At 38.0% G+C, this 17,160-nt stretch overlaps 1 protein-coding gene across 1 annotated transcript in view; it reads right to left on the reverse strand.

The window, feature by feature from the left end:
• Window positions 1–591: 591 nt before the first annotated feature.
• cdkl1 (cyclin-dependent kinase-like 1 (CDC2-related kinase)) overlaps window positions 592–17,160 on the reverse strand; it is a 27,221-nt gene continuing 10,652 nt past the window's right edge. Inside the window, exons 3-8 of the mRNA XM_048599933.1 lie at window positions 11,208–11,329; window positions 9,726–9,798; window positions 7,581–7,671; window positions 4,773–4,973; window positions 1,309–1,391; window positions 592–867 (exon numbers count right to left, since the gene is read on the reverse strand). Coding sequence (XP_048455890.1) covers window positions 784–867; window positions 1,309–1,391; window positions 4,773–4,973; window positions 7,581–7,671; window positions 9,726–9,798; window positions 11,208–11,329 — 654 coding nt within the window. The 3' untranslated portion in view covers window positions 592–783. The remainder of the gene's footprint in view (window positions 868–1,308; window positions 1,392–4,772; window positions 4,974–7,580; window positions 7,672–9,725; window positions 9,799–11,207; window positions 11,330–17,160) is intronic.

A 17,160-nucleotide genomic window follows, 5' to 3' on the forward strand; every position in this document is an offset into this window, starting at 1 on the left:
GGTAATGTAATTTCAGAATTGAGATGGAGAAAAATTGGAAGCCAATTGCCACTCCTTCAGTGTCATCAGGTCAAATCCCTGGAACTCCCTCTCTAACAGTATTATGGGTGTACTTACCCCAAATGGATTGCAGTGGTTCAAGACAGCAGCCAACCACCACCTTCTAAAAGGCAACTAGGGATCGCCAATAAATGCTGGACCCGCCCTTGACACCCATGTTCCACAAGTGATTTAAAAAAAAAGCCTACTCATTCTACCAGCCTTGATGCTGTGCTCCCATGCTTCTTTCACAACACTATACTTCCAAGAGTTATTTCATCTGCATGTTCTGAACTTGTGACCTGTATACTTAAGTCAAATCATTAATACATATTAAGAAAAGCAGTGGTCAGAGTAACCACTGCAGGTAACGATGCACCAGTCCAAAAAACAAATCATTCGTTATTACTTTGTTTTCTGTCATTTAGCCAATTTCACAACAATGTTTCACATCCATGACTGCATTATACATATAGTCTCTATTTGAATACCCTCTAGGTGGAAATGATTTGTTTTATCTGCCCTAACATGCTCATTTTTAAAAGGGTTTTTCAGATCATTCATCAATGCAAACAGCCCTGCAGCCAATTTCTATATTATATCTTATATAACCTCTGTTCTACTATCATTCAGATGATCTTTTCCCCACCTTTCTTTTTATTCAATACAAGTAGTCTTAAAGGGTGTAAAGCCACTTCCTACTGCTAAACAATATACTAGCAATATACTGACCTACTTGGCTAATTAATGTGCAACACAAACAGGACTTACTTTCATTAATCCAAGAGCATGTTGTGAAATATTTGAAAACTTCATTTCCAAAGGTTCCTGTGGAGAAAATAAGTTCCAGTTATACCAACACTAGAAAAACTGTATTTTCAAGTGTTGCATTTCATTAAGAAGCAAATGTGGTAAATGTAGTAATAATCAGAATCCCAACTGCAAATGTAAAGTTTCTCCATAAAATAATTGTTTTTCCTTGTTTCCTCAGATGGCTGCGGCAGGCACTTATAATCCTCCAAATCCAACTTTTGCCTTGGTTTTAGCAGAAATCTGAGAAAGCAGGAAAGCCCGCCATTTGTAATTAACTTATTCCGGAGGTTGAAAGTTCTGGCACGGCCAAAGGCTCATTTTCATAAGAGAGGACTGCCCCAGAGGGACTGGAAAAAATCAAAAATTCAGATCCCAATGTTTAATACAAATGGATGAGTCATAGTTTAAGTGTTACATTTCCAAATTCTGCTTTCCTAGATTAACATAATGTGATACCACATTATCAGGCACTGGTATGCTGACTCCACTGAAGAATTGGTTTGAACTGAAGACTTGTTGATGCCGAGGAATCAGATCACCTGTATGAAATCAAGATACAATAGTAATTACTAAATCCTTAATGGATATATTAAGATTACAATGTGTCATTGAGTGCGCAAAGGCACACTGAACAATGCAAATAATCATAAAACATTTTGTGCTTCAATGATACAATGTGAAACTGGCAAGCAACCAATCTCCACAACTAACTCTGAATGGACTCTCAGTCTGAGTTTATTTAACCGGTAAATTCAAAGACAAAGGAAGCCAATTTGACCTATATTTAATCCAAGTATGCCATTCAAAATGCAGAGCAATTATACCATGTAGCGTTAAAATAATTCACTTTGGCAACAGAATAATATATTCATGTTTAGTGCACCTGATGGCATACATTTGCAGTGCCAAGTCAGCCCCATCAGTAAATATAGTCAGTCAATCAACTGTGGCATTGAACACAAGGAATAAAAAGCAATTATAGTCTTCAACTGACAGAGTTGAGTTCCCATTTTACAAATATTATATCCTGTCCTTACTATTTATCTGTATAATGAATTTCCCTCACCGTGGAAGATATACTTAGAATATTAAGTTTAAACAGACACTTGCATTTGCAAATACAGAAATATGGAATTTTGATAGATGCTAGATGGAAGGAAATGGACATATTGTGGACATCAATAAGAAAATTGAGGATATAACTATATTGCATTTTAGAAATCAAATTATTAAAAGACATCACTATATGAATATAATTTGTCAAAAGAATTGAAATCACAACTTTGACCCAATTGTTATGTTTAAAAAAAAAAAATCAGGTCTGCTCCTCCAAAACAGATATTCCAATCTGAGAATCTGGCTTTTTTTTTTTCCTTTATTCATTCACTGGATGAGGGCATTTTTTGCCTATCCCTAACTGCCCAGAGGGCAGCTAAGAGTCAGCCACATTGCTGTAGGCTGGACCAGGTAAGGATGGCAGTTTCCTTCCCTAAAGGACATTAGTGAACCAGATGGGTTTTTCCTGACAATCGATAATGGATTCATGGTCATCATTAGATTCTTAATTCCAGATATTTACTGAATTCAAATTCCATCAGGTGCTCTGGTGGAATTTGAACTGGGTCCCCAGAATGTTGGCTGGTCTCTGGATTAACAGTCCAGCGATAATACCACTGGGCCATCGTCTCCCCGCCTGTTCCACAATTATTCCTCACAGTTCTTGTTGTGCAGCATTTTAAAAAAAAAACTGACACTGGTGGCTTTTAGCCTTCACAACAATCTTAATAACCCAAAGACATTACTACAGGCAACAATTTTTTTTTTCCAGAATATCATTTTTCTTCAGCTAAGTTATTTAAAGCATTGAGAGTGACAAATCGAACTGAATGAAAGACCATTAAAACTCAATAATATGAACTTTTTCAAATGCAGCTTTTTAGTGTCCTACTTTTCTTGAAATCTAACCCAAGTGTCATTGAGCAGATATCAAATAATCTCTCTGAAGGAGTTTCCAGAGAATGGGTAAAAGAAGTGATCACCGAGATGGATCGAAAAATGATCAGAAGGGAAAGATGTGTCTAAACAGTCATGGTGGCAGTTTGCAGAAGGCACTGATGGTAATTGCTGAGTAAATCATAAGGTCATTTTCTGGCACCTAAAATGATCCCCAAGCTGAAGAGAACTAATAGGAAAGAAAAGGTTGCGCAAGAAGAAAGTTTTTTCTAAAATAAAAAATATTACAAATACAGGATTTATTTCCTAAAATATTGCTGCATGTCTCAAGGGTATTTGCAACTGCAAATATTATTCACTTTGGTCTAGTGACATTTAAGGCTTGACATTTTTAAATCAGAAGCTGCATGGTCAGGGTTAGGGAGGTTATGCTAAAATATACAAGTCACTATTCAGACCACACCTGAAATACCATGAACAGTTTTGGATGCCTTATCTAAAGAAAGCTACATTGGCATTAGAGGGAATCCAGAGAAAGTTCACCATATTGACTCCAGGCACCGAAGAATTTTCTTATGAGAAATGGTTGAATAAGTTGGGCTTGTATTCTTTGGAGTTTAGGAGAACAAGAGGACACCCTCATTGAAACATAAAAGATTCTTAGAAGGCTTGACAGGGCAAATATGGAGAGGTTGTGGGAGACTCTAAGGCCATGCATAATTTAAGAGTAAAGGATTGCCCATTTTAAGACAAAGATGAGGAAAAATTTCTCCTAGGGTAGTCAATTTGTGGAATCCTTTACTCCAGAGTGCTGTTAGGGTGCTACTGCCCCGCCTCTCATCTACATAATCCATACACCTGATCTCATTAAAACACCTGTGAGTCTGTATCTAACCCCACCCCAGATGGTGTTTATCTGGCACCACTGTGTTTACTGATAAATCTTAGCTCCCACTGCCCCAACACCTTCATTTCAAAAAGTGTTCAGCCACATGTTCCCCTTTCCATAGCCTTACCCTTCATCACATCTGTAACGTTTTCCAGGCCAATAATCCTCAAAGACTGTCAGTTTCTTCAGTTCTGGTCTTAAAAAAACCTCATGGTCCATGCCTTCAATTAACTATACCCATGCTTTAGAATTCACTCCTTGTACCTTGTGATATCTTTTAAAACTCTCCATAAAAACAGCCTGTCAAAGCTATTAGGTATTCCTCCTAGTGCCTCCTTTGACTCTGTCAAATTTTGTTCTCTATACTGCTATGAAGTGCTTGGGATTATTTTCCTTTGTGCTATGGAAATGCAAATTGTTATTTAGATAAATTTAAATAGGTTTGTATGTCGTTGTTCATAAGTTATTTAAATCTTTACCAAATTATTTAATGAAAAGCTTTATATTTAAATTGCATCTTTCATGATATCAGGATGTCCCAAAGTACTTTACAGCCAATTAGACATTTTTCAGATATGGTCATGGTTGTATTGCAGTAAATGTCACAGCAAATTTGTAAACAGCAAGCTCCCACAAACAAAAATATGATACCAATTATATTTTTATTTTTAGTAATGTTGATTGAGGTAGAAATATTCCTTGGAGGGCTTGTTTGCTTTTCTTCAAAATAGAGTCTTGGGATCCACTTGAGAGAGGAATTAAGCCATTGGTTTCATCTGAAAGAAAGCACCTCCAACAGTGCGGTACTCCTTTAATACTGCATTGGAGTGTCAGGTCTTGGTTCTCGTATCAAGTCTCTGGAGTGGAACATTATCCACAACCTTCTGACTTAGAGATGAGAATGCTATCAGCAGAGTCATTGCTGACATCTAAACACTTAGAAAGAATCCTATACTGCTAAAATGCAAGAAATTGGGTTTTTTGTAAACTTACAAATAATAATTTGTATCACTTAGAAATTTATTTTGATTTGAGCAAAAGGAGTACAATTTTCTAATATTTTGAGTACAGTACCCACCTAGTGTTTTTCTAATCAGGTAAAGCTGATCAACATCTGATTTTCCTGGCCACAAGGGGGCTCCAAATAACAATTCTGCAAAAAGGCAGCCTATTGCCCAAACATCCACTGGAGGGCCATATTGTGTATCTCCAACCAACAGCTCTGGGGCACGATACCAGCGAGTTGCTACGTAATCTGTGTAGTAATCTTCAGGACCAGCTACAAAATAAAATGTGAAACCAGAAAATGCTGAATGACCTCATGCAACCAAACCTCACTTTAAATAGAAAGACAAAAAAAAAAACCGCGAATGCTGGAAATCAGAAACAAGATCAGAAATTGCTGGAAAAACTCAAACTTTGTTCTGAAAAAGGGTCACTGGACCCAAAACGTTAACTCCACTTTCTCTCCACAGATGTGGCCAGATCTGCTGAGTTTTTCCAACAGTTTCTGATTTTGTTTAATGGGAGGATATAGTACTTGAACAAAACCAATGATCCTTCAGTACCTTATCACATTGCTCAGCCATCCCAAAATGCATCAATACGATTACTTTTAAATTGTAGTTAATTTAGTATAACGCAGTTATGTTTTGAACAATAAAGTGGCACAATAAAGCAAAGCACTGAATGTCCAGTTAGTATGTAAAAACTGAAAGAACTGTGGATGCCGTAAATCAGAAACAAATTCAGAAATTGCTGGAAAAGCTCAACAGGTCTGGCAGCAAAACACCCTCTGATCTGTATGTCCTTGCTTACTATGATCTGCCTGTACTGCTCACAAAGAAAGCTTTTCACTGTACTTGGGTACACGTGACAATAAATCAAATCAAATCAAAGCATCTGTGGAGAGATGGTCTGAAGGAGGGTCACTCGATTCAAAACATTAACTGATTTCTCTCCATAGATGCTGCCAGACCTGCTGAGCTTTTCCAGCAACTTCTGCTTTTGTTTGTGACCAGTTAATATGGTTAGGTGATGTCAAATGAGGAAAAAAAATTAACCAAGTCATTTAAACAACTCTCAACTCCTTGATGAGATCTTTTGAGCCTGATTTTAACCCATTTAAAACTCATCCACTTGTAGAATTGGACCCTTTATGTTTGCCTTAACATTTGGAAGACCTCAATCTAAGGTTTTAGGTTTGACAGGATGACAAGGTAAAGGTAAAGTCATCATAGTCCTACCAGACCAAAGGGCTGCTCTCTCATTAAAGAGAGAGAGAGAGAGACGACTAGTGGTGGTTAAACCCGAGGGCTAAGGGAAAGCTCTAGAAAGAGAGTCCTTCAGGGTAATGTCAGTCGATGTTGGAATAAAACCCATGCCATTGGCACCAAATCCAAAGACGTGCAGGTTAGGTGATTAGCCCCATGCTATAGACCCCATACAGGGTTAAGGAAATGGAGGCGGTGGCTGCATGGAATGTTCTTTCGAGTACAGACTCGATGGGCTGAATGGCCTGTTTATGCGGTGAAGGGATTCTATGATTAGCAATCACACTGCATCACAGACTGGCCAACAGAGCTAACCAACCCTTTAAAAGGATAGCACTTCTAAAAAGTATCGTGACAGCTTAGAATTGCACTGAAACATCAGCCTGGATTACTGCATTCCACTTCCATATTCGATCTATATTTGAATCCATACATCAAAATAAAGACCACTACTTCAGAAATGCTATATGATGGTTGATTGAATATATATTCAATGAGTGAAACTGGTCAAAGGCATTTGAATGATACTAAAACAGCCCAGTATTACTATCTATTATTAACTCTGCAACTGCCCAATTGAGAAATTTATATTTCAAAGTAGTTTTAATCTCGTGTTTCTCAATATCGAGACTCTTTTTTAAAAATCTGAACCAAAGATGCAGCAGTTTTTAAAATATTATAGTCATACAGCATGGAAACAGACTCTTCAGTCCAACTCGTCCATGCCGACCAGGTTTCCCAAACTAAATTAGTGCCATTTGCCTGTGTTTTGCCCATATCCCTCTAAATCTTTCCTATTCATGTACTTATCCAAACGTTTTTTAAATGTTGTAACTGTACCTGTATCCTCTGGCAGTTCATTCTACATACAAACCACCCACTGTTTGAAAAATCTGCCTCTCAAGTCCCTTTTAAATCTTTCTCCTCTCACCTTAGACCTATGACCTCTAGTATGGAACTCCCCTACCCTCGGGAAAAGACTTTAGTTATTCACCTTATCTATGCCCCTAATGATTTTATAAACCTTTATAAAGTCAGCTCTCAGCCTCCTATGCTCAGTGAAAAAATCCCAGCCTATTCAGCCTCTCCTTGTAAGATTTAAAATAATAGGAAAATTAGAATAGAGGTGAGAATTTCATTTCATTCAGATGATGTTGGTGTTAATTGCAAGTTTTAGTTGGTATTATAATGAACTCCTAAATTGTTGTCATATATAGCAACACAATTGTTATAAAAACTGAAAGAACTGAGGATGCTATAAATCAGGAACAAAAACAGAAGTTGCTGGAAAAGCTCAGCAGATCTGGCAGCATCTGCAAAGAAAAATCAGTTATCATTTTGGATCCGGTGACCTTCAACCGTCATTAAGTTCAGAGGAAGGGTCATCGGATCCAAATGTTAACTGATTATTTTCTTCAGAGATGCTGAAGCTTTTCCAACATAATTGTTATCTTCAGTTTAAGCATATAATCTACTCAGTCACTGAAACGGTTATCTTCTTTTAGTAATGCCACTCAAGAATGGCTAAACAATTGCCATAAATCTTATTATAGGTATATAAGTGGTAAAACTAACCATTAGATATTTGTTGAAAATATAGGATAGTCACTTACTTAATATCCTGGCAAAACCAAAATCACAAAGCTTAATGACGTGATGTTTTGTAATTAAGATATTTTCTGGTTTTACATCCCTATGTATACACTGCAAAAATATAAATAAAATATAATTTAATTAATGATTAGTTCAAAAATGCTAAACAGTTGCACGAATAGCAAAAATATGCTAGCCCAGAAACTGCAGATCTTGTAGATCTTATTTATCGTATAAACTGTAATTCTTGATAAAATAAGAGACATCTGGAGAAAGCATACTAAAAACTTTTAATGGGAGAATTCCAATAACAATGCAGTTTCAACCCATTTTTAATTATATTCCAACAGCCTCTCAGAAAATTGTTTTTTTAATATATTACTGTCTATTTTTTACTACTTGCTGTGTTTTACCATTTGATTAATCTGGAAGGTTGAAAATCAATCCAAATGATGCAAAAGGAGCTAGAATTTCAGCCAGCTGCAAAAAACACAAAGAACAATACAGTTCAGGAACAGGCCCTTCGGCCCCCCCAGGCCCGCGTCAACACATTTTGCCCTTCCTTACCTGTCTTCACTTACAGGATCCGTATTCCTCTATTCCCTTCCTATTCATGTATTCGTCCAGGTGCTTCTTGAATGCTGCTATTGTGTCTGCTTCCACCACCTCCTCTGGCAGTGCATTCCAGACACTCACCACCATTTGAGTGAAAAACTTGACTGGCACATCTCTTTTAAACGCCCCCCCTCAACCTCCTGCGTTCCAGTGATAACAAACCCAGTCTATCCAACCTTTCTTCATAGCTAAAATCCCCATACCAGGCAACATCCTGGTAAACCTTTTCTGTACCCTCTCCAAAGCATCCACATCCTTCTGGTAGTGTGGTGACCAGAACTGTATGCAATATCCTAAGTGTGGCCTAACTAAAGTTCAATAAAGCTGCAGCATAACTTGCCTGTCCTTATACTCAATGCCCCTTCCAATGAAGGCAAGCATGCCATAGGCCTTTTTTACTACCTTATTTACCTGCGCTGCATTCAGTGATCTGTGGACCCGCACACCAGATCCCTCTGCACATCAGTACTCTTAAGGATTCTGCCATTCACTGTATAACTTCCACCTGTACTTGACCTTCCAAAATGTATCACCTACTTGACTGCAAGCTGGTAAAATGTAATATCTGGTATTATTACACAAGAAGATTTCTCTAAAAGATTTCATATACTTTTCTGAAGGGTCCCAATCCGAAACGTCAGCTTTCCTGCTCCTCTGATTCTGCCTGGCCTGCTGTGTTCCTCCAGTTCCACACTGTGTTATCCATATATTTTAGATTGTTTAGTCAAAGACTGAAACCAATTAATGGCCTGTTTAGTTTGTTTGATTTTACAGAATATCTATTCACAATGCTAGATCTGGATACTGGATTGGCAGGCGTCAATGCCCCGATTGGCACCAGTCAGATCTACATTGCCAGAATGTCTCTGTGCAAGTACAGATGATGACATCAACATCGCTGTGTGTACAGAACAGGCAGGCAGCAAAGACACATACCTCAGGAAAAATACAAATATTCCTCAGTTAAAAACTTCACTGTCTGCATGACAAATGGGGAGATTCTCAAAATTGAGACCACGAGCATGCCCATTATGAGCTGCTTTGTTACTGAGCACAAATGTATTAATGGGGATGAATATAGTTAATGATAACTGTTTTCTTCACTTTCCCTTATTCCACTTTACAGCATGTACAGTAAATGGATTGAGAGTTTCCAATTTAAAAGACTACCAATCAATTGAAAGTAAATGTTATTGTTTTTGCAGCTGTATGATTATATGGACAGCACCATCTTTATGGCAGGCAGCTGCTTCAAATACTGCAACACGTTCTACCCCATAGTAGTGCTGACGATAAATGACCAATTGAATGTAAAATATCAAAAGTAATTTAAGAATTCAGTATATTGAGGGGTGATTTTTTTTTAAAACCAGGCTTTAGTCTAAATGAGGATTAGACATGCAAGGATATCCACATTTGTTTATTTAATTGTAGTACCTGAATCTAACTAAAGCTTTAAACATTCTCAACATTAATCAGCATTGTAAAAATAGTACATTGGTGCACTATGAGTTGTAAAATAATTTGTGTATAAAAACACGTGAGCTTACATTGTGCTTGTGGCAAAAATTCACAGCTTGCAGCGTTTGCCAAGTAATTCTCCTCACTAAATGATCTGGCACCCTAATAAAAAGAAAGGCATTACACAAATTAAATATTTTTCATTCCCTTTCTATCTACAATAGTGATTATAAACTTGGCACATAGATTTAGTAGTGAATAAAATAAAAAGCAAAATCACACTCAAACAATAAAATATTAAAGACACTTGGATCCACTTTAATACGCATGAGAATATGGGAGACCTGATTTGTCCAGTTTTTAAAAATGTATCAAGAATGGAAATACACACAAATCTAACAAAAAGCTTGGTTCTGGAGGGATAAATGCTTAAAATGGGAATTATTCTGTAGCCTCCATTGTTTGCAAAGATTCATGCAATAAAATGCATTATTAATCAAGGATTCAATTAAATATTGACAATAAGAACATAGTTCACAACGGTAAGTCAAGACTAGACGGATGTAGAAAACCAATATGTCCTGCAGAATTGATGCTCGTCACATATGCTGACTCAAGTCAATAATGGTTTCTCAACTGAAATACTATATCCCAGATGTGATTTAAATCACATATGAAATATTCAAACATGTAGAGTAGTCATGCTATTCCTAAAAAGTGCTGTAAAAACTCTTGAAAAACAACTGAATTTTTTTCTACCAAATATTTATTTGTTCAGTGCATTTAGTACTTGAAATACAAACTAAAGAACCAATTAACGTTTGCTGTTTGTGGAATTTTGTGGCATAAATTAAATTGTGTTTGCCTATTTTCTTATACACTAAAAAGTTATCCATTGAAACGTGCAGCTTTATGGTTTTATAAAGATATGCCAACAAAATTATTGTAACTAACTATACAGCAATCTTTTCTGACTTGATTTGCATCAAATGATTTTAACTTTAGATGTTGCAGAGCCATGTATTATTAACCCTTTTTTTGTAGCATAATTCTGACAAAAAGCAATTAAAGCCCAACTAGCCACCAGTAGAGTGGCTCAGTGGTTAACACTGCTGCCTCACAGCTCCAGGGACCCGGGTTCAATTTCAGCCTCGGGCAACTGTCAGTGCAAACTCCACCCATTCTCCCCATGTCTGCGTGGGTTTCCTCTGGGTCCACCGGTTTCCTCCCATAGTCCAAAGATGTGTGGGTTGGGTTAATTGGCTATGCTAAATTGCCCATAGTGTCCAGAGATGTGCAGGCTAGGTGGGTTAGCCATGGGGAAATGCAGGGTTACAATGAGGGGGTGGCAAGAGTGGGTCTGGGTGGGACGTTCTTCGGAGGGTTTATGTGGACTTGATGGGGCGAATGGCCTGCTTCCTGCACAGTAGATAGTCACTGATTCTATTTTTCATCGCCAAGAATAAATCAGTGCCATAGACCACAAAATCAGAGTAATCAAGCTTGGAATGCTATCTTCCTTTTCTATGCAAATCAGGTGTATTGTGTAGGCTACACTCAATGTTACTTACCCTGTGGGGTATCGGTTCAATTCATCTAATACAGTGTGATCACAGTATTCAAAAACTAAGTGAAGCCTTCGTTTTCTTCTGAACACCTCAATCAAGTTGACAAGATTGGCATGTTTAAGTTGCTGAAAGATAAAACAATTTAATTTTGAGAGATTTACATGCACAATGCTATGCAACCTCTGACCTTTGCCATGGCTGTTAGAACAAATGAGATAACTGACCCCCAGTAAAGCCACCATAGTCCTACCAGACCATAGGGCCGTTCTCTCATTAGGGAGAGATAACTGGTGGCGGTTTAAAGCTGAGAGTCAAAAAACTGCACACAGAAAAATAAAAAGCAAACCTTTGCTTATCTGAAGTTGGCAAAAGTCCTTTATTGATTCAGTATGAACAAGCCAAAGAGATTCAAGATAACAAGGTGTAGAGCTGGATGAACACAGCAGGCCAAGCAGCATCATAGGAGCAGGCCTGCTGTGTTCATCCAGCTCTACACCTTGTTATCTCAGATTTTCCAGCATCTGCAGTTCCTACTATCTCTGATACAATTTTAACCCCAAAGAGATTCAATTTAGCTCAACAAATTTAAAAATGTATATCAGTAGTGATATCTTTAGTAACTCAAATCAAACAAATTGAGAAACTGTAATTTTAAGATCGGATTTCCAACACCAACATGTACTACAGATTATTTGCTGAATGAATACTTTCAATGATAATCAGTTTGCACTGAAAGCAACTCAGTTTCCAATTCTCATGCTCTTTTGCACAGTTAAGGACATTTTACACCTTGAACAGGAAGCTTCATTGGAGACCAGTTCAACATGTAAATGAACATAAGACCTAGGAGTAGGAGTAGGCAATTCAGCCCCTTCAGCCTGCTCCATCATCCAATACAGTCATGGCTGATCTCATCTGGGTTTCAACTCCTGCCTAATCCCCATAACTCTTCAACCTATTGCTAATTGAAAATCTGTCCATCTCCTCAAGTTTACTCAATGCCCCAGCCTCCATTGCACTCTGAGGAAATGAATTCCAAAAATTCACAACCCTTTGATGTTTTAAATCTGTCACCCTTTATCCTAAAACTACAACCTCTCATTCTAGATTGTCCCATAGGAGGAAACATTCTCTCTTTATACACTTTGTCAAACTCTTTTAGCATCTTATATACCATGGTTAGATCTCCTTTCATTCTTCTAAATTGCAGACAGTATAGGCCTAAACTGCTCAATCTCTCTCCACAGGACAAGCTGTTCATCTCTGGAATCAATTTAGTGAACCTCCTCTGAACTGCCTCCAATGAAACTACATCCCTCCTCAAGTAAGGGGACCAAACTATATACAATACTCCAGGTGCAGTCTCACTGTACAGTTGCAGCAACACTTCCCTAATTTTATACTCTCGCTTTAGCAATAAATACCAATATTCTATTTGCTTTCCTTATTACCCACCATACCTGTGTACTAGCTTTCTATAATTCATGCATGAGGACACCCAGATCCCTCTGCACTGAAGCAGTCTGAAGTTTCTCACTATTTAGATAATAAATTGCCTTTCTATTCTTCTGATCAAAATGGATAACTTCGTTATCAAATTTAAACTCACTCAATCTGCAAAACTTTGGCCAATTTACCTAACCTATCCATATCCAATTATACTTTTATTTCTGCAGTGCAACTTACTGTCCCAATGATTTTAGTGTCATCTGCAAATTTGATGATAGTGAATCCAAGTCATTATTATAGATTATAAATACTTGGTGCCCAAGGACTGAAATCTGTGGGACACTCTATTAGTTACATCTTGCCAAACAGAAAAAGACCTCTTCATCCCAACTCACTCAGAAACAGCAAGAACTGCCGATGCTAGAGTCTGAGATAACACAGTATGGAGCTGGAGGAACACAACAGGCCAGGTAGCATCAGAGGAGCTGGAAAGCTGATGTTTCGGGTCAGGGGGAAGGGAGCTCTGAAATAAAGAGAGAGAGGAGGAGTGGGGCTGGGGAAGTTAGGTGGGATGGTGATAGGTGAGTGCAGGTAGGCAGTGGTGGGGATTGGTTAGTGAGGTTGGAGGAGCGGATAGGTGGGGATGAGAGGAAGGGTTGGTCATGGGATGAGGCCAGAGGTAGGGAGATTTTGAAACTAGTAAAATCCACATCAAGACCATTGGCTTGTAGGCTCCTGAGGCAGAATATGAGGTGCTACTCCTCCAGTTTCCGGGTGGCATCGTTGTGACACTGGAGGAGGCGCAGGATGCATGTGTCGTCCAGGGAGTGGGAGGGGGAGTTGAAGTGGTTCGCGACTGGAAGGTGTTGTCGTTTGTCACGAACAGAGCGCAAGTGCACCTCACTGACCAATCCCCACCACTCCCCACCTGCACTCATCTATCACCATTCCACCTACCTTCCCCAGCCCCACCCTCCTCTCTCTATTTATTTCAGAGCTCCCTTCCCCCTCCCCCATTTCGGAAGAAGGGTCCCAACCCGAAACGCCAGCTTTCCTGCTCCTCTTTTCATCCCAACTGTCTGCTTTTTGTTGGTTACCTAATCCTCTATCTAAGCTAATAAATGACATGTAACCCCATGTGATCTTATTACTGTATCCTACTGGTACTGTTTGGGGACTTGTAGGTTCCTTCCACTAGGGAATTCATTCCCTAGCTATTTCTTAATCAGTTTGATGTCTTGATCTCCAGTGCCTAAATCATTTCTCGCTACAGCACTAATCTCTTCCTTTACCAAAGCTACAACACCTCCTTTTCCTTCTTGCCTATCCTTCCAAAACAGAGTACCCTTGGATATTCAATTTTGAAATCTGGTCTCCCTGCAACTATGTCTCAGTAATCACTGCCAAATCGCATCCTTTCGTCTCTAGTTGTACTACTAAGTAATTAATTTTATTCCAAATGCTTCATGTTTTCAGCTTCAAAGCCTTTAAATTTGTTCTAATTTAATGTTTCCCTACTCTTGTACAATTCCTTGGTGCAATATGACATTTAGATAATAAAAGGAAGGGACCAGATATGTTAATGTCCCTTTTATTAGATCAAAACAATAAAGTGAAACAGTAATTTGAAGCAGTTACAGAGTTGACATTTTAACCTCAAATGCTTAACTTTTGATAGTAAACAATAACTTCTCCTGCACAAAGAATCCAATTATTTCCCTTCTCATGTCCCATTGCAAATACCATTTCTTTTTAATGGGATTTCCTGGTTTCCTACTTGCTGAAAGACATAAATGTAAGATCCGAGTATGAACTGATTCTGAACAAACTAAATACTAGTTAGTTGATCTGGATAAGTTGTTCTCTAGCACATGTGATACCACTTATTCAATGAACTATTGTTTGACTGATCATTTTTCCAAACTTTTGGAACCACATAGGTCCTTTCAGAAGGAGAAAAATGGTGCTGTTTCGCAATGAGTAAAGATATCACATTACAATGAAAAACACTGCGGCAAGCAAAGCAATAACGATTAAAACAAATGTTTGATTAAAATTGATAATGAACAAAGAGCACAGTAGTCTATGTAACAACATTAGGTTGCCCTACCAAAAATAAAAGCATGATTTTTTTTTTTCCTCAATTTCATTTACTTACCACTGGTATTAAATATACTGCAATCTCTCCAACCCAGAATGCTGGAAACCAAGTCATTTTTGGATATTGGAATTTTCTCATTTTTAAGAATGATGTTAGGATGCCTAACCATTAGTGTATGAACCAGAAAACACCATAAAATATAAATTTTACCATAAAAATAAAACAAAGGATAAAACGTTATAAATCAGTTGTAATTTTTGTTCATTTATCCAAGGATATACCTTTCATGTTTCCTAAAAGTCCTGCACTAAAATGATTTTGAGCTGCTCGAGTCCTGTTGAGAAGATTTCCAGCCAACATGTGTTGCTGAATATTTTTTCCAGACCAGAGAGGTTACAGTGTGTTATGATTCACCAGAGTTATGCATGTTTTAAAAATAATCATGACCAAGAAAGACCACCAGTTCTATCCTAATGGGGGTAGTGCTTATGATATGTGCCACCTGGAAAATGGCAACAATTTAATTTGTCATAATGGGTCTTTACTTGACTCCATTTCACATTCCATAACTGAACAACTAACATGTTTCAACTCTGGAGCCAAGATGGGTTTAATAAAGCTTTGAGTTATTAGGTTTGTATTTCCTAAAAAAAAAGGTTTAACTGTGAAACAGGTAATTAATATTTTTATAGAAAAGTTAACCATTAATAATTGAATGGTATTCGATTTAAGATAAGTTTATAAATTATCCTCAAACAGAATGCAAACTTAACATCACAATAATGCACACTTTCTATGTTGAGATATAATGTGCTCATTTGATGTAGTACAGCTCTTTTTATGTTAAAGCTATTTAGTGCAAGTCGTAAGAACTTGAATTCAAGTTTGAAACAAATATTTGTGTAATTATGGCAGAAAAAGACTTCAATCTAAGCATAACTGAAGCAAAAGTCTACATTTAATTCTGATCGTTCTAAATGATTAACCATATTGTAGATTCAGTTTAAAACTGACCACAGGTAACTTTGTAATCCGGATTGGGTTTAGGTTCAAAACATCGACTTTCCTGCTCCTCTGATGCTGCCTGACCTGCTGTGCTCCTCCAGCTCCATACTGTACTGATTCTAAGGGGCCTTGACAGGATAGACCTGAGAGGAGGCTCCTCCACCTTACGGAATCTTAATTAGTTTAAAAATAAAGGGTGTCCTTTTTAATGATGGAAATGAGAAATTTCTTCCCTCAGAGGGTTGTTGGTCTTTGCAATTTTCATCCAAAAGTACAGCAGTGGTTGATTCAGCATGTATTTTCAAGGCTGAGTTTGACAGAGTTTTGATTTACAAACGGATGAAGGGATTTGGGAGCATGGATTGCAGGGAAGAAATTGGTGTTAAGAATCACATTAGCCATGGTCTTACTGATTGGCAGGGCAGGCTCAATGGGCTGAATGGCCTTCTCATGTTCCTACTGCTTATAATTTTATGATTTTAAAATATCAGGCAGTAAAGTCTTCACACATTACTTTGTCTTTAAAGTCCACAGAATAGAGAAACTAGGTGCTGGAAGTTGTAGATGCCCTGCAAGGGTGGAAGTAGTGGCATGTGGGGTGATTTTATTGGCAGGATTATAATCTCAGTTTCCCTGACAGTAGGTTAAGATGCAGATATGTCAGCAGCATGTTACACCACATGCCAACCTGTGGTTGATTCTTACTTGTAATACATTTACATGCCATGAATATTCATTAACATACACCTTTTTCATTTTGAAGGTATGACCCAATTTTAAAGTGAGCAGTAAACTGGGCTCAAGCTAGTTTAAAGATGGTATGCAGTAGATTGGCTTTGAGTTGCAAAGCCAACAGTTTCCCTCGCTTAACTCTATGACACAAGAGAGGGGATCAGGAAAATAGCAACTTGCTCAGAGGGTCAGGCTAGCAAAGGTGAGTCAGGGATAAGGGGGCAGGGTGCAGTGGATAAGGGATTCAAGGGATGACAGATGGTGGGGTCGAAGTCATGGCAGGGTGAAGTAGGAAAAGCTTAGTGTCATAGGATGTGGTAGGGGTAAATATCAATCAAGCTAAAAAAGTGAGGTGCCCAAAGTCAGGACTGTCTAAATAGGTAACCATCACTGGGTGTTGACTGGCACAAAGAGCTTTTAGTTCACGTAACAATTACAGTAATCTCTACTGAAAGTAAAAGCCATTGTCCAAGACTGATGCATAGAAAGAAGGGTCAACTGAGCCTGCAGGTTCAGCTGCATTCCACAGAGTGACAAGTACAACAGTGGACACTAACATGAACATTAAATAAAGAATGAAGAATAAAACGTTAGAGATAACAAGGTATAGAGCTGAATGAACACAGCAGGCCAAGCAGCATCAGAGGAGCAGGAAAGCTGACGTTTCCT

Source organism: Rhincodon typus, chromosome 8 (assembly GCF_021869965.1).
Source record: "Rhincodon typus isolate 14 chromosome 8, sRhiTyp1.1, whole genome shotgun sequence".
Classification (NCBI taxonomy): domain Eukaryota; kingdom Metazoa; phylum Chordata; class Chondrichthyes; order Orectolobiformes; family Rhincodontidae; genus Rhincodon; species Rhincodon typus.